At 33.3% G+C, this 19,340-nt stretch overlaps 1 protein-coding gene across 13 annotated transcripts in view; it reads right to left on the bottom strand.

Moving 5' to 3' along the window:
* Positions 1 to 19,340, bottom strand: part of NOL4 (nucleolar protein 4) — a 521,655-nt gene that overhangs the window by 283,828 nt on the left and 218,487 nt on the right. For 11 of the 13 annotated variants that reach the window (XM_038543558.1, XM_038543556.1, XM_038543559.1 and 8 more), the window contains one exon: positions 6,992 to 7,141. In XM_038543558.1, the coding sequence (XP_038399486.1) occupies positions 6,992 to 7,063 (72 nt within the window). In that variant the 5' untranslated portion in view covers positions 7,064 to 7,141. Of the gene's footprint in view, positions 1 to 5,959; positions 6,023 to 6,991; positions 7,142 to 19,340 lie in introns of those variants that run through there. The other 2 variants (XM_038543568.1, XM_038543563.1) reach the window with 2 other exon arrangements.

The raw sequence follows: 19,340 nt of genomic DNA, 5'->3' as shown, positions 1-19,340 counted from the left end.
AAACATACATGGTTTCTCATGGTTTCCCCCCATCATTAGGAACTGTGTGATCTTTTAAACATCTACTCTAGTCATAAAATACAAAAACAAATAAAAGGAACCTCACAAAAATAGCATAAAATATCTATAATTGAGTAACATTTTGTACTCATAATCTCTCAAGGATAAACTAATTTAAAAACACTTCTAAATCACTGTATTATTGTATAACATTATCACTGAATTCAACATTAAAGAGTACCCACAAAAATATTTGAATTTGGAATAATTTTGAAGTTTCTTTCTATCTCTATTTGAAATCCAGAACAGTTGTTTATTTAAGACACTGTAGTTTGTAATAACAAAATAAAAAATGTCAGTTACATAAAAAAGGCAGGAACCTATATTTATTTGTTATATTAATTCATCTTTCTATTTCTTTGCATTAAGTCAAAGAAGATGGATTATACACATAATGTTAATTTCTAAGTCCCATAGAATATTTTCCTCCACACTTGTCTTCAGTAACACCCTATCCATGTGCTTAGATCTGTTGGCAGGTAAGGGAAGAATTCAAAATAATAAAAGGAAGTGAGAAGGGACAGAAGCACACGTTTTTATATTCTATTAGTAAATCATAATTGAATAGTACTTTTACTAGGAAATCATATTTAAATTTCATAGTTTTAAATCTAATACTGCCCATCTATTTTTATCATTTATCTCTTTCCCAAAATTTTTATTTAAATCCCAGTTAGTTAACACATAGTGTAATATAAGTTTTAGGTGTAGAATTTAGAGATACCACTTACATACAACATCCAGTGTTCATACAACAGGTGCTCACCTATTTTTAAACAGCACTCTCATCTTTTAAAAAACTTTTCACTAAAAGAAATGGCACCTTCTTTTTAGGAAAATATTTTCAAATAAAGTTTGTAAAGGCTTTTTATCCTTCTCTTGACAGCATGAGTTCTCAACTTCTAAATATCATACATGTTTCTAAAGCTATAATATGTAATGCCACACTGAGATTCACACAAAAATCAGGCAGCTCCTATACTACCTGGGGTGTCAGATATAGGAATGTTTATTTAGAGCATTCCACATTGCTTTTCTGTATGCTTCTTTATGGTTGAGTTAAACCCAGCTAGATATGGGAGACAGAAGCAAGTTTATAAAATGATCATACAAAATATCCATGACTGCTAGCAGCCTTATTTATTCTCCAACTTTTCTTGTCTGAGGATATTTGAAGTCCATATAAAGATATAGGGGTCAATAGTTTAACCCAAGTAAATTATATCCTAACTGTAAAATTTGAGGCACTGTGATAGGGAAGAGAAATAGATCTGGAAAGCAAAGCCTCCCTGGCACTAATCGCAGAACTACATAGATAGATATGTTTCAACAGTGAGATTTAGCAAATCCTATTAAACATTGTCTCAGACTATAGGACCATAAGACAGGCAACACTGATGTTCACATGATCATTTATGTTTCAACAAAGATGCAGGAGAAAAAAAACATAAACAAACAAATGAGATATATAGCAATCATCAGGTTCCAGACAAGAATACATGCAACTGAAGTAACAGCTGCATGTGTTGTGCTGCAGCTTAAAAATCACATTATAGGGCAGCCCCGGTGGCACAGTGGTTTAGCGCCGCCTGCAGCCCAGGGAATGATCCTGGAGACCCTGGATTGAGTCCCACGTCGGGCTCTCTGCATGGAGCCTGCTTCTCCCTCTGCCTGTGTCTCTGCCTCTCTTTCTCTCTCTCTCTGTCTCTATGAATAAATAAATAAAATCTTTTTAAAAAATCACATTATAACTAAGAAGCTGCTCATTCATAAAATGGTTCAGATTACTGCAAAAATTTTACAAAAAAGTAAAATAGTGAAGATCTGCTGACACGTGGTGGTATTTTCTGGGCTCTCTCCTTTGATTGCTCTTTTAAATTCCTGGAAATATGAACTACAATGACTACAGATCCTTTACATTATTGTTCTTATCATCATCATAATGATTATTTATAGAAGAATTCTCTAGATAATAATGGAGCCAAAATGTTCTATCTCTATGCTATGCTTACCAACGAATCTGCCTTATGACAGACAGCAGGATACATTCCCTGTGTTTGCACATTTCTGGTGCCAGCTAATTTACTCACTTTGGTTAGTATCTCCATTGTGTCGCCAGCACATAATGGCCTCATACACACTATTACTATTGGTGTTAGTCCTTCAGAGTTGTTGTGAGTTTTTTTTTTAACTTTATTTATTTATTTTAGAAAGAAAGAGAATGAGTGTGGGTGGGGGGTGGTTAGAGAATCATGAACCTACTCCCCACTGAGCACGGAGCCTGATGAGGGGCTGGTTCTCCTTATTGCATGACCTGAGCCAAAATCAAGAATCAGATACTCAACCAACTGAGCTGCCTAAGTGCCCCTCCAGTTTTTTTTTTCTAGTGTTATTCCTTCAGAGTTTAAAGAAAACTGAAATGTAACCCCCTCGTTTCATACCTAAGTAAATTGTAGCCTAAGCCAAAAAGAACTTTATTTGGAACTCTTGAATTTTAGCGTAGTGTACTTTTTTTCACACCACAATGGCTTCAAATTTTGCGGATTAGTCTCATTATAAATTGACAAGAATTCTAGAAATTTTTACATAACAAATCAGTAGAAACTAAATATCCTATTTAGCAGTGGAAACACTAACCCAATAGGTATTTATAAAAAGAGAACAAAAATTATGCTAACTTAAGCCTTAAGATTAAGCACTTAATCTTAAAATGTATCTTTTTAATTTTCAGAGTAGGAATGCAGACACTCTACATGATATATTGTTTTTCTACAATACATCCCTAGAAAGGGATGTTCAATTCATACTGAAAACACATTCTTTAAAGAGAGCTAGTTTTTAAATTTTTCAAAAAGTTTATCTGAAATTAATTTATTCAAAATTATTTTTTTTGGAAAAAAGCAAAGAAAATGAATAGAATTCTCATAAACTTCATCAAGTAAGAGATCTTCTAAACATGGAAACTGGCCTGCTTTTATGCTTCCATTCTGCCCAGTGAAACCTCAGAGAAAACTTACACTATGGACTTCCAGGGATGTGACATCTAGAGTTTGACATAAAAAAAAATATGCATGAAAAGTTATTACTATTCCTATCTCCCAACAAGAGGCATCAGGGCGGGCAGAGGAAATTATATCCATAACTGCAACCTGGGCAATGACAGAGCTATATTAATTGCTTAATATAAGTCTTTCTACTTAGAACATGAGTAGTGATTAGATAAAGGAAAAATAATAATATTCCAAAGTTTACCATATTCCAAGTGCTTTATGTATATGAACTCATTTATTTCACCACACCATGCATATCATTATCTCCCTCTAAACAGGAGGAGAAAAAAAGTAAATAATTTGCCAAAACTGACACAGATAGGAAGTGCTAGATTTGAAATCTGAAACTGAGCTTGTCTGGCTTCTAGCCTATTTTCTTTTAGCTCTAGCATATGTTCTCCACTCTGAATTAAATGAATGTAATTATTGGCAGCGATGTATGTGAATAGTACATGTAGGTTTAGTGTATCACACTACAAGTTGTGTGTGTGTGTGTGTGTGTACATATACACATTTATATGCAGACTGTTCTCTATTGAAAACATGGACTTTTCCCCTTAGCTCCTGGATTTCCACCATTACTCTTATTTTACATGTAGACATGTAAACATGTAGAGGAAAAAAGTCTTGAAACTTAATCCTCTAATCAGACCCTAACTTCTGTTACTCGAAGGGCAGCTGTGCTTAGCCTATGATAAAATATAGGTGATAAAAGACAACTGGAGAAGAGTGACGCATTCCCAAAAGTGGAGTTCAGGTAGAATTTGAGAAGTACCAGAAGACAACATTTTGCAATAATTTCTTATAATGTTGCATCATCAATTTTGGAGTTACCATCCAAATTGCTAAGTACTCTTGTATTCAATATTCGGTACAAATCGATATTTTATATTCAAATATAAGTGATATTTGAATGAACTATGGCTCACACCTCTCCACTCAGTTAATGTAGATAATCAAAAGTTGACTAAACTCAAATATACCAAAGGAAACAAATTCAGTGCAGCAATAATAGTTCACATATACACAAGAGCAATTGTATAAAAAAAATAAAAGACCTAAAAGACACTAGAATTCCCCAAAGACTGAACAAAACAATTATGATAGCCTTTACATATTCCTAAAATGTGTCATTTTATGTGGATTTTTAAAGAGTTCATCAGTAGTAGAATACATACCCTCCAATTTTATCTATGGTCAGATCAGATTGCAATAATAGTTAAGTTGTATAATGCCTAGATATTTCAAGGAATGACATACTGCAGATAGGTAAAAACAAAGAGCATTCAAAAGTTAATCCAATATTAAAGGACCACCATTTCCTGCAGAGTGAAAACATAGAAAGATTTGCAAAAAAAGGCAAAGTAAATAAAATGACCACTAAGTCTATCAATAATATTAAAACAATATGAAACACTTTAATGATTAGTTGTATAAGTATGGTTTCTTGGCCATGTAGGAAAAGGGAGAAAAAGGTCAATAAATATAATCATGCATGCACTATAACTAATGTTAGAAGTAGGAAAAAAATCTTAAACTTCATGGGAACCATTATAATTGCAATAGGTATAAAGCTAATTCTACCAATGACTAGCCAATTCTAGCATTAGTGTTGAGAACTAAACACTGACCCAGCAGTCTAGGGCCCTGATACCACTAAACCATTCCATTTCAAATTGCATTTGGTCTTATGCTCCATTTAGTTGAACATCTCTATGAAATGCTAACATTAGACTTAATCTATTGTAGAGTGATATGTACAGTTCTGCTGGCATTGCAGCAGTTTTTTTTCTATGATATATTATTACTCAATAAAATGGAAAATCTTCTTTATTAGGATTCAATTATGAGGTACCAGAAGGCAAAAGATTATGCCAAAAAGAATCTTAATGATATTAGAAAAAGGTGAAAGTACTTTAGATGTGTAAATTAATAATAAACTTGGGAAAGGATCTTTAAATAGGATGTTCTCAAGAGGCAATGAAGGATGTTTCAGGGCTGCTTATATGTCCAAAGTTGGTATTCCCACCCCAAAATGCAGAAAATGTCTTCACAACGTTAATGCAAAATGAGATATGTTGGAAACATGTTTACCAATTTTTTTGGAAGTGTCTGGCATGCATAATGGCAATGGATCACATTCCCTACATTTCACCTAAGAAAATAGGGTGACAGAGTTGGGTCTGTGTCATGTTTCCATTTTAATTAAAGGTCTCTAGTAAATGTATTCCAAAGATTCAATCATTTTGAATTGCTTTTGGCACCTAAATAGATTTGGCTGCCACACTACTACTGACAATGAAGCCACTTTTTTGTTCATTTGTTTCTTTTCATTTCACAGCTGAACTTCTGCATTCCTACCTTATAAAGTTCTTTCTATCAAGTTCAGGCAGCTATTTCATGAAAATGCATTATCATAAGAGTATACAGTTAGTGAAATTAGTAGATCAATGTATATATTTTTCTTGTTAATATCCAAAGATACAACCCTAGCTTAGGAGACAAGCAAAGTGAGTATGTTCAGTAATATTAGTCTACATAAAAATATCTTAAGAAGCTAGGCCATTGTCATTAGTTATGATAAGAATGTCTCCTAGGATATGTAAGTCAAAAGAAAGTTTATGTGGCAGAATTATGTAAGGAAACTTACAATAGTGCCTGCCCACAAACCATGCAATTTGGAAACAGCCAAGAAACAAAACCATAGAGAAGGAGAGATAAATACAACATGTATTAGGGGTTATTATGCAACTACAAAGATTCAATATGACCCTGGAAATATAGCAAAAAATAGTTATGGAAAAGAAGCTATTTCTTATGCTCAGTAGCTAATTTTCAAACATATGTACCTGTATTTGAAACTTTGAGCATTTCACACATTTTTCTGTATCTGAAAAAAAAATGGATCCAGACTGATATTGTATATCAATATAGCTGAAAACAGTCAATAAAAAGGTAGCCAAAAGCAAAGTTCAATAAGAATTCTAAAAAAGGATATTATTCTGTTTGCTGATAAAACACGTCTGATGTATACTTTGCTCATATTGGAAAAGAATAATTTACTGTTCAATTTTCCTAGAAAGGATGAAATATCTATAAGATGATTTCATAAAATGTTTGATTAAATAAAAGCTAGATTAAAGTGTCTAGGTCAAACTGTAAATATAATTAGAAACTTTAGAGATAATATATAACTCCATTTTGAGAATATATATATTTTTCAATATCTGAAAGTTAATGAAATCTGTTTTCCACATAATTTACAATAACAACATTGTATATTTTCACTCTAAAATGTTCAAGGGCATTGGATCTATGAAAACAACACATATATTTTAATTCTCTATTCTGGAAAACTAAGAAATGCATACACTTCAGGACAAATGTATTTAATATAAGGTGACACAGGAAAAGTACATCAAATTTCCTTATCCATGTGAACTTAAGATTAAATAGGAAATACCTGAACATACTAATATGATTTGAAGGGGAAGGAATATTAAGATTATAGTGGTAGTACGAAAGTTCATATATCCAGTCCATAATTCATATATTATGATTTGAATATATACTGAATATATAACATAAATACATCTCCCCATTTTTGGGCATTTGACTGTGACTACCACCTTTTATGTATATTTAAACAAAACAAAATGAGAGTGCTAGAGGCAGATTTAAATTATATGCAACAGACTTAGTGAATATATGACCAAAACAGAATCAGCAATAATAATAGTTTAAATGTTGGGCATGACCATGATATGGTCTAACTTATACTAGAGATAGAATATTTATAAATATTTAACCCAATTTCAACAAACATACATAATATCAAATTTCAAAATGCATGCCTTTCTCTTTTTTTTTTTTTAACTTACTGCTTTGTAAGTTCTCTTTTGTCCAGCATGTTTCCGAATTTGTTCTCCATTTGGCCCTGTTTCCACATGCATCGAATAGATAATGTCAAAGAAATCTTCAACCACAGCTACCCGCCGTAAAGACAGCTTCTCATCTACCCCTACGCCATCCTGGAAACAAACCCCCCCAAAAAAAGACAAAATTAATAAAGAAATGTGTATTTAACACATAAAGTTAACACACAGAGTGAATTAAACAAAAACATTTTTGATAAATTGAACCAAATCATCCAGATAGGAAACTTTAAAAAATTGTGAGTGAATGCTGCACCATTTCATACATTACTTACATATAGAACCTTAAGAAACATGAAAAAAGATATTTGGCATAGTGATCATGCTTACCCACCCACCATGACTTATTTGTAGACATCAGTATAACTTTATTAAATTACTCCAAAATATATTTTAAAGCTTAGGAATTTTTATTACAACAATTTCATTCTAGATATTCATTCATCCAATCAATATTTATTGAATTTCTGGGTACTGGTAGCTGTTATTAGAAAAGGAAAAGAAATTATGTGGGATCTCTATCCTTAAATACCATATAATCTAAGAAAGAAAATGCATCTACTATTCTGTCAGATTGGACTGGGGGACAATAATTGTTCAAGGTTAAAAATAGGAATCACAGAAATTATCTTGGTGTGAACTTTGGATCCTCCACTCAGAAATCGTATGTTTTGTGCAAATCATTGAAACTTCCCTAAATTCTAGTCTTTTCAAATTTTAGTTTTCTCAGTTGGAAAACAGAAATAGTAGAGTCTACTTCCCAGAATTGTAAGAATTAAATGCAATAACATAGGTAAAGGATGTGACCTAACAGTTGACATACAGTGAACACTTGGCAAATGGTAACTCTTGTCATTGTGACAATCATGATAAAAATATAGCAACATACTACAGGAGTTCAAAGAATAAAGATATCACCTCTGGCTGAAGTAGCTTCTTGAAAGAAATAGAATTTGATGTGAATGGGAATACACACATGGTATAAGCCATAGTGGTGGTGGTGGGAAGTGGAGCAAAGAGCCAAAAGCTCCAAGAGATGACAGAAAATAAGAAATTTATAAGAAAAAGATAAGAAATTAGGAATTAGGCCAAAAAAATAAAGAAATTTAATCTTACATGAAAGGGTTTCCGGTTTGCTAACACAGACATGCACGCATGTGCATGTACACACAATGTTCTTATTTGGACCCTAAGGCATAACCTGAAGTAACATGACATAGTCATTAATGTTGATACACAGCATAAGAGGATGATTAATCTGAGCAAAATCATTATGAAATGAGTCAAACAGCAAAAGCCTCTTTGAACAGAAGTCCCAGAAGACTGAGCTCACTACAAAACTCAAAATAAGTTATATAGTACTTTTTCTTAGTTTGGTTTTGTTTTTTGTCTGATTCATAATAAGTCTCAGAAGTAGCAGTGTTAGGCACCTGGGTGGCTCAATGGTTGAGTATCTGCCTTTGGCTTGGGTCATGGTCCTCGAGTCCTGGGATTGAGTCCCACATTGGACTCTGCAGGGAGCCTGCTTCTCCCTCTGCCTATGTTTCTGCTTCTCTCTGTGTCTCTCTCATGAATAAATAAATAAATAAATAAAATCTTTATTAAAAAAAAAAAAAGAAGTAGCACTGTCTGAGGCAACATATTCATATATATGTATATATATACAAACACATATATATATTTAAATAACTCCATATATATTCAAATAACAATATATTTCATAACTACATATATATTCAAATAACTATATATTAAAATAAATATATATATTCAAATATTATGAGTTGTATGTAAGGTCAAACTGCACAGTATCTCATCTCTGTTAAATCTGAAGCACTCTTTCACAATTACCTATGATGCATGTGATTTGTTATTAGATTATAGACCTTTCTCACTTCTCTCCTTTAACATTTTGAGGCATCTCTTCTGTACTGCATCTCATTGATAACCCCTTATTGCCTTGTAATGCAAGACCAATATGTAGCCAAAGTACAGAGAAACTGCATGAAGCATGGCTGTGACTAGCCTGAAAAACTATCTAGTTTAGTGTAGAGTTCTTGGGAAGCACCATTTGAGATGCCTATCACTCAATCACCCCGGCCTACCCCCCACTCCTCAGAGAACATCTACTGTTCTTAGGCTAGAAATCCAAATTCTAACTCTGTCTACTAGCAAATCAACACAAAATTTTGTCTTCTTTTCTCCCACTCATAAAATTTGTAGTTTCCTCTCAGTTTGCTGGGTAACCAGAAATATTGTAATTTTGTATAGTTAATAAACTATGAGTGATGTAGGAATCACAGACTATTCATTCCTTCAGCAAGTATCCCAGAAAGACCAAATATTGCCAAGACCAAAGTCTACTGTGTTGAGGTTACCAAGGTCAGCTGACTTCTCAAAAGAAACATTGGAGGTCAGAAGGCAATAGTACAATATAAAGTGTTGAACATAAAAAAAATAAACTGCTAAAACAGAATTCTATATCCAGAAAAACTACTTTTCCAAAATTAAAGTGGGTTAAAGACATTCTTAAATAAACAAAACAGAGAATTCAATGCTTATAAACAAGAGAAATTTATGCTCTCCTAGTCCTAGAGGCCAGAAATCGAAATTCAAAGATGTTGGCAGAGCTGCACTCTCTGAAAGCTCTAGGGGTGAATCCATTCTTGGCCTCTTCCAGTTCCTGTGATTGTTAGCATTCCATAGCTTGAGGCCATTTCACACTGCCTTCTCCTCTTTGGTGTAGCTTTCCTCTGTGTGTTTCTCTTATAATGACTCATTTTATCTGAGAGCAGTTACAGCCTAACCAGATAATCCACGGTAATCTCTTCACTCAATATCTTTAATTTAATTACATCTATACAAAGACTCTTTTTCTAAACAAGGTAACAGTTACAAATTCCAGGGATTAGAACTTGAAATCTTTTTTTTTTTTTTTTTTTTTGAGAGAGAGAGAGAAAGGTGCACACAAATGGGGGGTGAGGGGTGGGGAGGTGAAGGTAAGGGGGAGACACAGAGAGAGAATCTTAAGCAGGCTCTGCACCCAGCATAGAGCCCAAGCAGGGCTCAATCTCGTAATCCTGAGATCATGACCTGAGCTGAAATCAAGAGTTAGACACTTAACTAATCATGTGCTCCAGAACTTAAAATTGTTAGATGGCCGTATTTAACTACACGAAGTATGAATTAGAGTTCAAAAGATACAAGTTGTGCTCTGGGAACATATATTGGAAATGTTTCATTATCAGTGGTTAATAGTCCATTTTCTTTCAGGAAATCATAAATTCAGTGTTAATCAAGATAAGATTGAAATCATATATTTTCGGGAAGGGAAATAATGTTAGCCTTCTGTCATGTGGCCCTGCTTACTTGCAATTGTGACTAAGCTCAATTCACATCCATACTCTTATTAAAACTCAAAAAAGCCTTCAGGGGTTGGGCCTATAACAAGGTCAAACTGTATTGACCACAAAGTATTTGTGGGAATTGTACTTCCCACAAAGTATTTGTGGGAAGAAAACAAGGAGTAATAAAGCCCTTTAGGAAATAGAAGAAATGTATTCAAAGAGCTTGGAGCTTAGCATACTTCAAATACTATGGGGCACCCAGGTGGCTTAACTGGTTAAGTGTCTGCCTTCAGCTTAGGTCATGATCTCAGGGTTCTGAGATCTGTCAGCATCAGGCTCCCTGCTCAGCAGTCTGCTTCTCCTTCTCCCTCCTAACTCCTCACTGCTTATGCCTCTCTCTCTCTCTTCTCTTTCTCTCTCAAAAAAAAAAAAAAAAAAAAAAAAAAACCTTTAAAAACCTTTAAAAATCATACTTCAAATATCATAAAAAGAAAGACATTCACAAACAGACACATGATAGTTAAATGCCAAAGATAAAATCTCAAAAACAACAAGAGATAAATAACTCATCAACTATTGAGGAAACCCCAGTAACCATTCAATGCTGTAGACATGCCTCATAATAAATAGTAAAAGAAAAATTTTCCAGAATAAAAGTAAGTGGTAAGTGACATCAAGCAGTAATTCAAATCCAGATGTAAATACTAAGAGCTGGGCAACCCGGGTGGCTCAGCAGTTTAGCGCCGACTTCAGCCCAGGGTATAATCCTGGAGACCCAGGATCGAGTCCCACATCAGGCTCCCTGCATGGAGCCTGTTTCTCCCTCCTCCTGTGTCTCTGCCAATCTCTCTCTCTGTGTCTCTCATGAATAAATAAATAAAATCTTAAAAAAAAAATACTAAGAGCTTCAGTAAAGGAAGTAAACATAAAAAAAATAAATAATAAAAAATAGAAACATGCCAAATATAATTACCTATTCTTTTTTTAAAGGTAATAATTGAGTCATTTTTATTTATTTTTTTCTTTATTAACCTACAATCTTTCCTCAGTTACCAAAAATAGTCAACTATGTGTTGCAAGAGGGGAGCCAGGTCCATATCATTAAGACAAAATATATAACAGGCACATTGCCATAAGGGAAAAAATACAGACAGCACAACTTATATCTTCTTACTATCACTGATAATAAGATTAATTTAACAGTTCCAAATGTGTGTGTCTCATTTTTGTGAACCAACACCTTAAAGAATTTTCAAATGTTATCTTTAAATTTCCATAATCATCTCTTGAGATGAGAACACTAATACTCAGAAGTTATGCAACCTTCCCAAAGACTCGTAGTAATTACAAAAGCTGAGTAACATACAGTTTTTGTGAAAAAAAGAAAATATTATTTACCCTAAGAATACACTTGGACATATCCTACACAGATATACCTGCTGGTTATTTTACAAGGATTCCACAAAAGCCTTTTAACCCATAGTAGAGCTGAAATAATCTACGGTTGCAATTAAACATAGCAAGATATGTAATTACAATACTAGAGGACAAGAAAGATTAAAGGTTATCTAAATGTTCACCTTGAATACTGATGCTTTGTTAACTGCTTGATTTAAAAGGCAAATGATTAAAATAATATGTAAATAATTGTATTACTGGTATAATAACATACATAAATGTAACATATTTGACAACTAAAGCACAAAAGAGTCAGTAACAGAGCTATACTGGAGTCTAGAATAAAGAAATAACAATAATAAATCAAATCCATATGTAGAAAGAGAATCAAAAAAGTTAATAAGGTTAACATTAAAAGCTCTATAACTATAGATTTTCCTACTTCCTTCTCTTAACTCTTTGAAATACATAACAGTGTATGAATAATTATGACATTATAATATTGGGAGATTATTGATATATCTATATATTACATGCATAAATCATAGAATTAAAAAGTGAGAAAATTGAGCTCTTTAGGAGTAAAGTTTCTATATTGGATTATAACTAAATCAGTATATATCTAAAGTAGATTCTGATAAGTTAAAATGTATATTGTAATTCCTAAAGTAACCCCCCAATTAAAAAATATATTATCTAAAATCATTAAAGGAATTACTATTTTACAAGGGAAAATATGTACTTAATATAGAAAGGAGCCAACAAAGGATAAATAAAGGAAAAGAGACATGAGACATAGAGGTAATAAAGCAAAGTCACCAATATAAATCCAATTACATCAATATCATTAAATATGAATGGACTAAGGAATCTAAACAAAAAGAATTAATTATAAATAAGATCCTAGTATATGTTAGCTAAAGGAGACACAATTTCAGTTCAAAGATGCAGATAGAGAGTGCCTGGGTGGCTCAGTCAGCTAAGCATCTGACTCTTAGTTTTGGCTCAGGTCATGATCTCAGGGTTGTGAGATGGGTAGAGTCTGCTTAAGATTTTCTCTCTCTCCACCCCTCTCCCCACTCACACTCTCTAAATACATAAATCAATCAATCAAATCTTTTATTTTTTAAAGACGCAGATAGGATGAAGATGAAAAGCTACATTATGCAATTAAGAACAACAACAACAAAAAGAGCTGGAATAGCTATATCAGAATTAGAGGACAGAGTTTAAACCAAAAACAAATGTTACTAACAACATAGAGGAACATTTTATAATAATAAAAAGGTCAATTCCAAGTAGGGTATGCATGCACATGCATTGAATTAGCAAAAACTGAAAGAAGTAACCGGAGAAATTAACAATAATAGTTAGAGACGTCAAAGCTCTATTTTCAAAAATAGAATAATAAGGGAGAATGTAACCAAGGAAAAGAAGACTGAACAACAGTATAAAAAATAGACAAACATAGAACAACCCACACAACAGAAACAGAATATTCTCCATAATAGACCATATCTCAGCATAAAAGTAGTCTCAATAAAATGTAAGGGATTGAAATATGCTTTATATGTTTTCTGATCAATATGGAACTAAATTACAAATCAATGACTGAAGGAAAATAGGAAAATCTACAAAGATGAAGAAATGAAACAACACACTTCTCAAAGCCAATGAGTCAGAGAAGTCAAAAGAAAAATTAAAATATACGTTGAGATAAATAGAAACAAAAACACAAGATCCCGAAAACAGTTCTTCAAAGGAATTTATAACTGCGTGTATTTTAAAAAATAAGATCTTTTTACCTTATAGAACTAGAAAAAGGGTAAACCAAGCAGAAGGAAGGAAATATTTTTAATGAGGAAAAATAAATTAAATAGAGAATAGAAAACAATGGACAAAATCAGCAAGACCAAAGTGCAAGTTTGAAAAAATTTTAAAGACAAAACTTTAGCTGTATTGACCAAGATTAAAAGAGAGAAGACATAAATTGCTAAAACCAGAAAGAATGAAAGAAGGAACAGCACTCCTGATCTTAAAAAAAAAAAGGATTATAAAAAAGAGTATAAACAATTGTATGATAAGTAACTATATAAAATGAATAATTTCTAGAAAGATACAAATTATTAAAATTGAAAAAAGTGAAGAAAATTTTTAAAGATTTTATTTATTTATTCATGAGAGACACAGAGAAAGAGGCATAGGCAGAAGGAGAAGCAGGCTCCCTGTGGGGAGCTAGATGTGGGACTCAATCCCAGAATCCCAGGATCACACCCTGAGCTAAAGGCAGATGCTTAACTATTGAGCCACCCAGGTACCCCAAAAAAGTAGAAAATTTGAATAGGTCTTTCACAAGTGAAAGAGACAAAATTAGTAACTAAAAAAAAATTCTTACAAAGAAAAGCTTGGGCCTAATGGGTTTCATTGGACCAAACATTCAAGAAGGAAGGCCAATTTATCACTAAATTTCACCCCCCCCCCAAAAAAGAGAGAGAGACAGAGAGACATTTCCCAAATCATTCTATAAAGCCAGACTTACCCTTATACCAAAGTCAAATGTATTACAAGAAAGGAAAACTATGGACCAATATATTTTATGAATATAGATGTAAAAAACTCCAACAAAATCTTGGCAAACCAAATCTAATAATATATATATATGCACATATACATATATATACATATGTATACATATATATAAACTATTACATATATATAAATTATTACATACCATAACCAAATAGGATAATCCTAGGAATACAAGGTTGATTAAATATATGAAAACTAATTAATGTGATACACAAGATTAAAGAATAATAGGCAAGGGATCCTTGGGTGGCGCAGCGGTTTGGCGCCTGCCTTTGGCCCAGGGCGTGACCCTGGAGACCCGGGATCGAATCTCACGTCGGGCTCCCGGTGCATGGAGCCTGCTTCTCCCTCTGCCTGTGTCTCTGCCTCTCTCTCTCTCTCTCTCTCTCTGTGACTATCATAAATAAATAAAAATTTAAAAAATTTAAAAAAAAGAATAATAGGCAAAAAGCATATAATCACCTCACTAGTTACAGAAAAAGCATTTGACAAAAGCTAACATACTTTCCTAAGAAAAGGCCTTAGTGAATTAGAAATAGAAAGGAATTTTCTCAATATGATAAAGTACATCTACAAAAGCCCCACAACTAATATCTTACTTAATGATGAAAGACTTAATGCCTTCCCCCTGAGGACAGGAGTAAAACAAGAATGTCTGCTCTAGACACTTCTTTTTAGCATTTACTGAAAGTACTAGTCAGGGGAATCAGACAAAAAAAAGGGGGGCGGAGAAAGAAAAAGAAAAAAGAAAAAGAAAGGAAAGAAAAGAAAAGAAAAAAGAAAAGGAAGAAAGAAAGAAGAAAGTAAGGAAGAAAGGAAGAAAGAGGGAGAAAAGAGCATCTAGATTGAAAAGGAGGAAGAAAACCTCTCTTTTTCTATGACATAACCTTGTATGTAGAAAATTCTATGAAAGCCACCAAATAACTATTACTCTAAGTGAGCTCAGCAAAATTAAGGTTTAAAATCAATAACAAAAAACAATTGTATTTCTTTTAATTAGCAATAAAAAATTCAAAGATGAATTTAGAAAAATAATTTGACTTACAATGGCATCTAAAAATTCACATACGGGGTTGCCTGTGTGGCTCAGTCAGTTAAGAGTCTATTGATTTTGTCTCAGGTCATGATCTTAGGGTCATTTCAGGCTTCATGCTGGGCATGGAGCCTGCTTAAGACTCTCTCTCTCTCTCCCCCTCTTCCTCTGCCCCTTTTTACCCTGCTCATGCATTTTCTGTCTCTCATAAATACATAAACAAACAAACAAGCAAACTAGACTACAAGGTATACATTTAGGTATAAAGTTAACAAAAAAAAGTACAAGACTTGTATGTGAAATCTACAAAATGTTGTAAAAAAATGTTTAATGATCTAAATAAATGGAGAGACATCCTATGTTCTCAGACCAGAGGCTTAATATTGTTAAGACAGTAATATTCTAAAAACTTATTTACAAAATCAATATAATCCCTATTTAAAAGCTCTAGCTAGCTTTTTTTTGCAGACATCAACAAATTAAAATTCAACATGTATATGCAAGATACTGAACATAGCCAAAATAATCATTTAAAAGAAGAAATGTGGAGATCTCTTTATTTAAAAACTTACTATAAATCTTACATAATAGCATGGTACTGGGCATAAGAATAGATAGATCAATGAATAGAATTGAGATTCCAGAGATAAATCCTTATGCTTATTTTCCATTCATTTTCAACATGAGTGTCTTGTTGACAATGCAGTAGGGAAAAAATAGTCTTTTCAACAAATGGTACTGGGACAACTGTATACCCACATGCAAAAGAAAGAAGTAGAATCCTTACCTCACCCTATACATAAAAATTAAGTCAAAATGCATCATAGATCTAAATGTAGAAGCTATAACTTAAAATTCTTAAAAGAAACATATAGGAGTAAATGTTTTTAACGTTGAGTAAGGCAAGGTCCTCTCAGTTATAAAACCCAAAGTAAAAGCAACAAAAGACAAATAAGTAGAATGACATTAAAATTAAATTTTTTCATGCTGAAAATGACACCTTCCAAAAAAAATGAAATGACAACCCACAGAAATGGATGAAAACACTTGAAAAATCACATATCTGATAGGGTGTTAATATCTAAAATTTATAAAGAGCACATTCAACTCAATAGCTTTCCCAAAGGACGCACCCATGAAAAGGTGCCCAACATCACTAACCATCAGGTAAATGCAAATCAAAACCACAATGAGATATCACTTCATACCAGTTAGAATGGCTATATCAAAGGGACAAGATATTACAAGTGTTGGTAAGCATAAGGAAAAAAGGGAGCCCTTCCTTACACACGACTGGTGGGAATGTAACCTGTGCAGAACTATGAAAAACAGTACAGCAATTCCTCAAAACATTAAAAATAGAACTACTATATGATCTTTATTGCACTTCTGGACTTATCCAAAGAAAGCAAAAACACTAACTCTAAAAGATACGTGCACCTCCATTTTCATTGCAGCATTATTTACAATAGCTAAGACATGAAAGCAACCTAAGTATCTGTTGATGAATGAATGAATAAAGAAACTGTGGTCATGTATATATATATGCCACATATTGTGCTACCACATAATTGTGGCATTATGCACGTGCATGCATGTGCGTGTGCGCACACACACACACACACACAGGCAGGAATATTATTCAGTCACAAAAAGGAAGGAAATTCTGTAATTTGCAGTAGCGTGGATGGACTGTAAGGGGATTATGCTAAGAGAAATAAGACAAAGACTAATACCATATGATTTCACTTATATGTGGAATTTTAAAAAACAAGCAAACAAATTAAAAAAACAAACTCACAGATAGGGAAAGAGATTGATGGTTGCCAGAGTCAAGAGGTAGGAAGTGGATAAAATGGGTAAAGGTATAAAGGTATAAGTTTGAAGGTGTAAAAGATAAACTCAAAATGGATGAAAGATCTAAATGTGAGACAAGATTCCATCAAAATCCTAGAGAAGAACACAGGCAACACCCTTTTTGAACTCAGCCACAGTAACTTCTTACAAGAAACATCCACGAAGGCAAAAGAAACAAAAGCAAAAATGAACTATTGAGACTTCATCAAGATAAGAAGCTTTTGCACAGCAAAGGATACAGTCAACAAAACTCAAAGACGAGCTACAGAATGGGAGAAGATATTTGCAAATGACGTATCAGATAAAGGGCTAGTTTCCAAGATCTATAAAGAACTTACTAAACTCAACACCATAGAAACAAACAATCCAATCATGAAATGAGCAAAAGACATGAAGAGAAATCTCACAGAGGAAGACATAGACATGGCCAACATGCACATGAGAAAATGCTCTGCATCACTTGCCATCAGGGAAATACAAATCAAAAACACAATGAGATACCACCTCACACCAGTGAGAATGGGGAAAATTAACAAGGCAGGAAACCACAAATGTTGGAGAGGATGCGGAGAAAGAGGAACCCTCTTGCACTGTTGGTGGGAATGTGAACTGGTGCAGCCACTCTGGAAAACTGTGTGGAGGTTCCTCAAAGAGTTAAAAATAGACCTGCCCTACGACCCAGCAATTGCACTGTTGGGGATTTACCCCAAAGATACAGATGCAATGAAACGCCGGGACACCTGCACCCCGATGTTTATAGCAGCAATGGCCACGATAGCCAAACTGTGGAAGGAGCCTCGGTGTCCATTGAAAGATGAATGGATAAAGAAGATGTGGTCTGTGTATACAATAGAATATTACTCAGCCATTAGAAACGACAAATACCCACCATTTGCTTCGACGTAGATGGAACTGGAGGGTATTATGCTGAGTGAAATAAGTCAGTCGGAGTAGGACAAACATTATATGTTCTCATTCATTTGGGGAATATAAATAATAGTGAAAGAGAATAGAAGGGAAGGGAGAATGAAGTGGGTAGGAAATATCAGAAAGGGAGACAGAACATAAAGACTCCTAACTCCTGGGAAATGAACTAGGGGTGGTGGAAGGGGAGGAGGGCAGGGGGGTGGGGGTGACTGGGTGACGGGACACTGAAGTGGGGCACTTGACCGGATGAGCACTGGGTGTTATTCTGTATGTTGGCAAATTGAACACCAATAAAAAATAAATTTATTATAAAAAAAATTTCAAAGGTGTACACTTCCAGTTATAAAATAAATAAATCCTGGGGATGTAATATATGTCATGGCTACTATAGATAAAAATACTGTATTACATATTTGAAATTACTAAGATCTTCTATCACAAAAAAATATGATTTGTAACTATGCATGGTGGTGGATGTTAACTAGACTTATTGTGATGATCATTTTGATATAAATATCATTATAAAAAAAAGAAAAAAAATAAATAAATAAATAAATATCATTATATATAATCATTATAATCACATAATCATTATATATCTATATCATAATCATTATGTTGTATACCTAAAACAAAAAAATTATAAATATTTTGAGTAAACATTTTCTCCAAAGAAGATGTTCAAGTGGCAAATAAGCACAAGAAAAGATGATCAACATATTTAGTAATCAGGGAAATGTAAATAAAAATTTTAATGAGATACTACTTCACATTGACTAGGATTGCAATAAACAAAAATAAGTATAGACAAAGATGGAGAACTTAGAACTCTCATGCATTGCTGATAGAAATGCAAAATGATGCAGGTGCTTTAGAAAGTTTGCTAGTAACCTGAAAATTTAACACAGACTTATCATATGACCTAATAATCCCTTAGTATGTATATATTCAAGATAAATTAAATACAACCACACAAAATAAATTGTACAAAATACAGCAATATATTAGTTATAGCCTTAAAAAGTAGAAACAATTAAAATGCCCCTGAACTGAATATATAAATAAAATATGGTATAACCATACAAAGGACTGTTACTCTGTTATAAAAAGGGATAGAGTACTGATTTGTGCTATCCCATGGATG

This window comes from Canis lupus, chromosome 7, assembly GCF_011100685.1.
Source record: "Canis lupus familiaris isolate Mischka breed German Shepherd chromosome 7, alternate assembly UU_Cfam_GSD_1.0, whole genome shotgun sequence".
Taxonomy (NCBI): Eukaryota; Metazoa; Chordata; class Mammalia; order Carnivora; family Canidae; genus Canis; species Canis lupus.
This window is presented reverse-complemented; position numbering and strand designations above follow the sequence as displayed.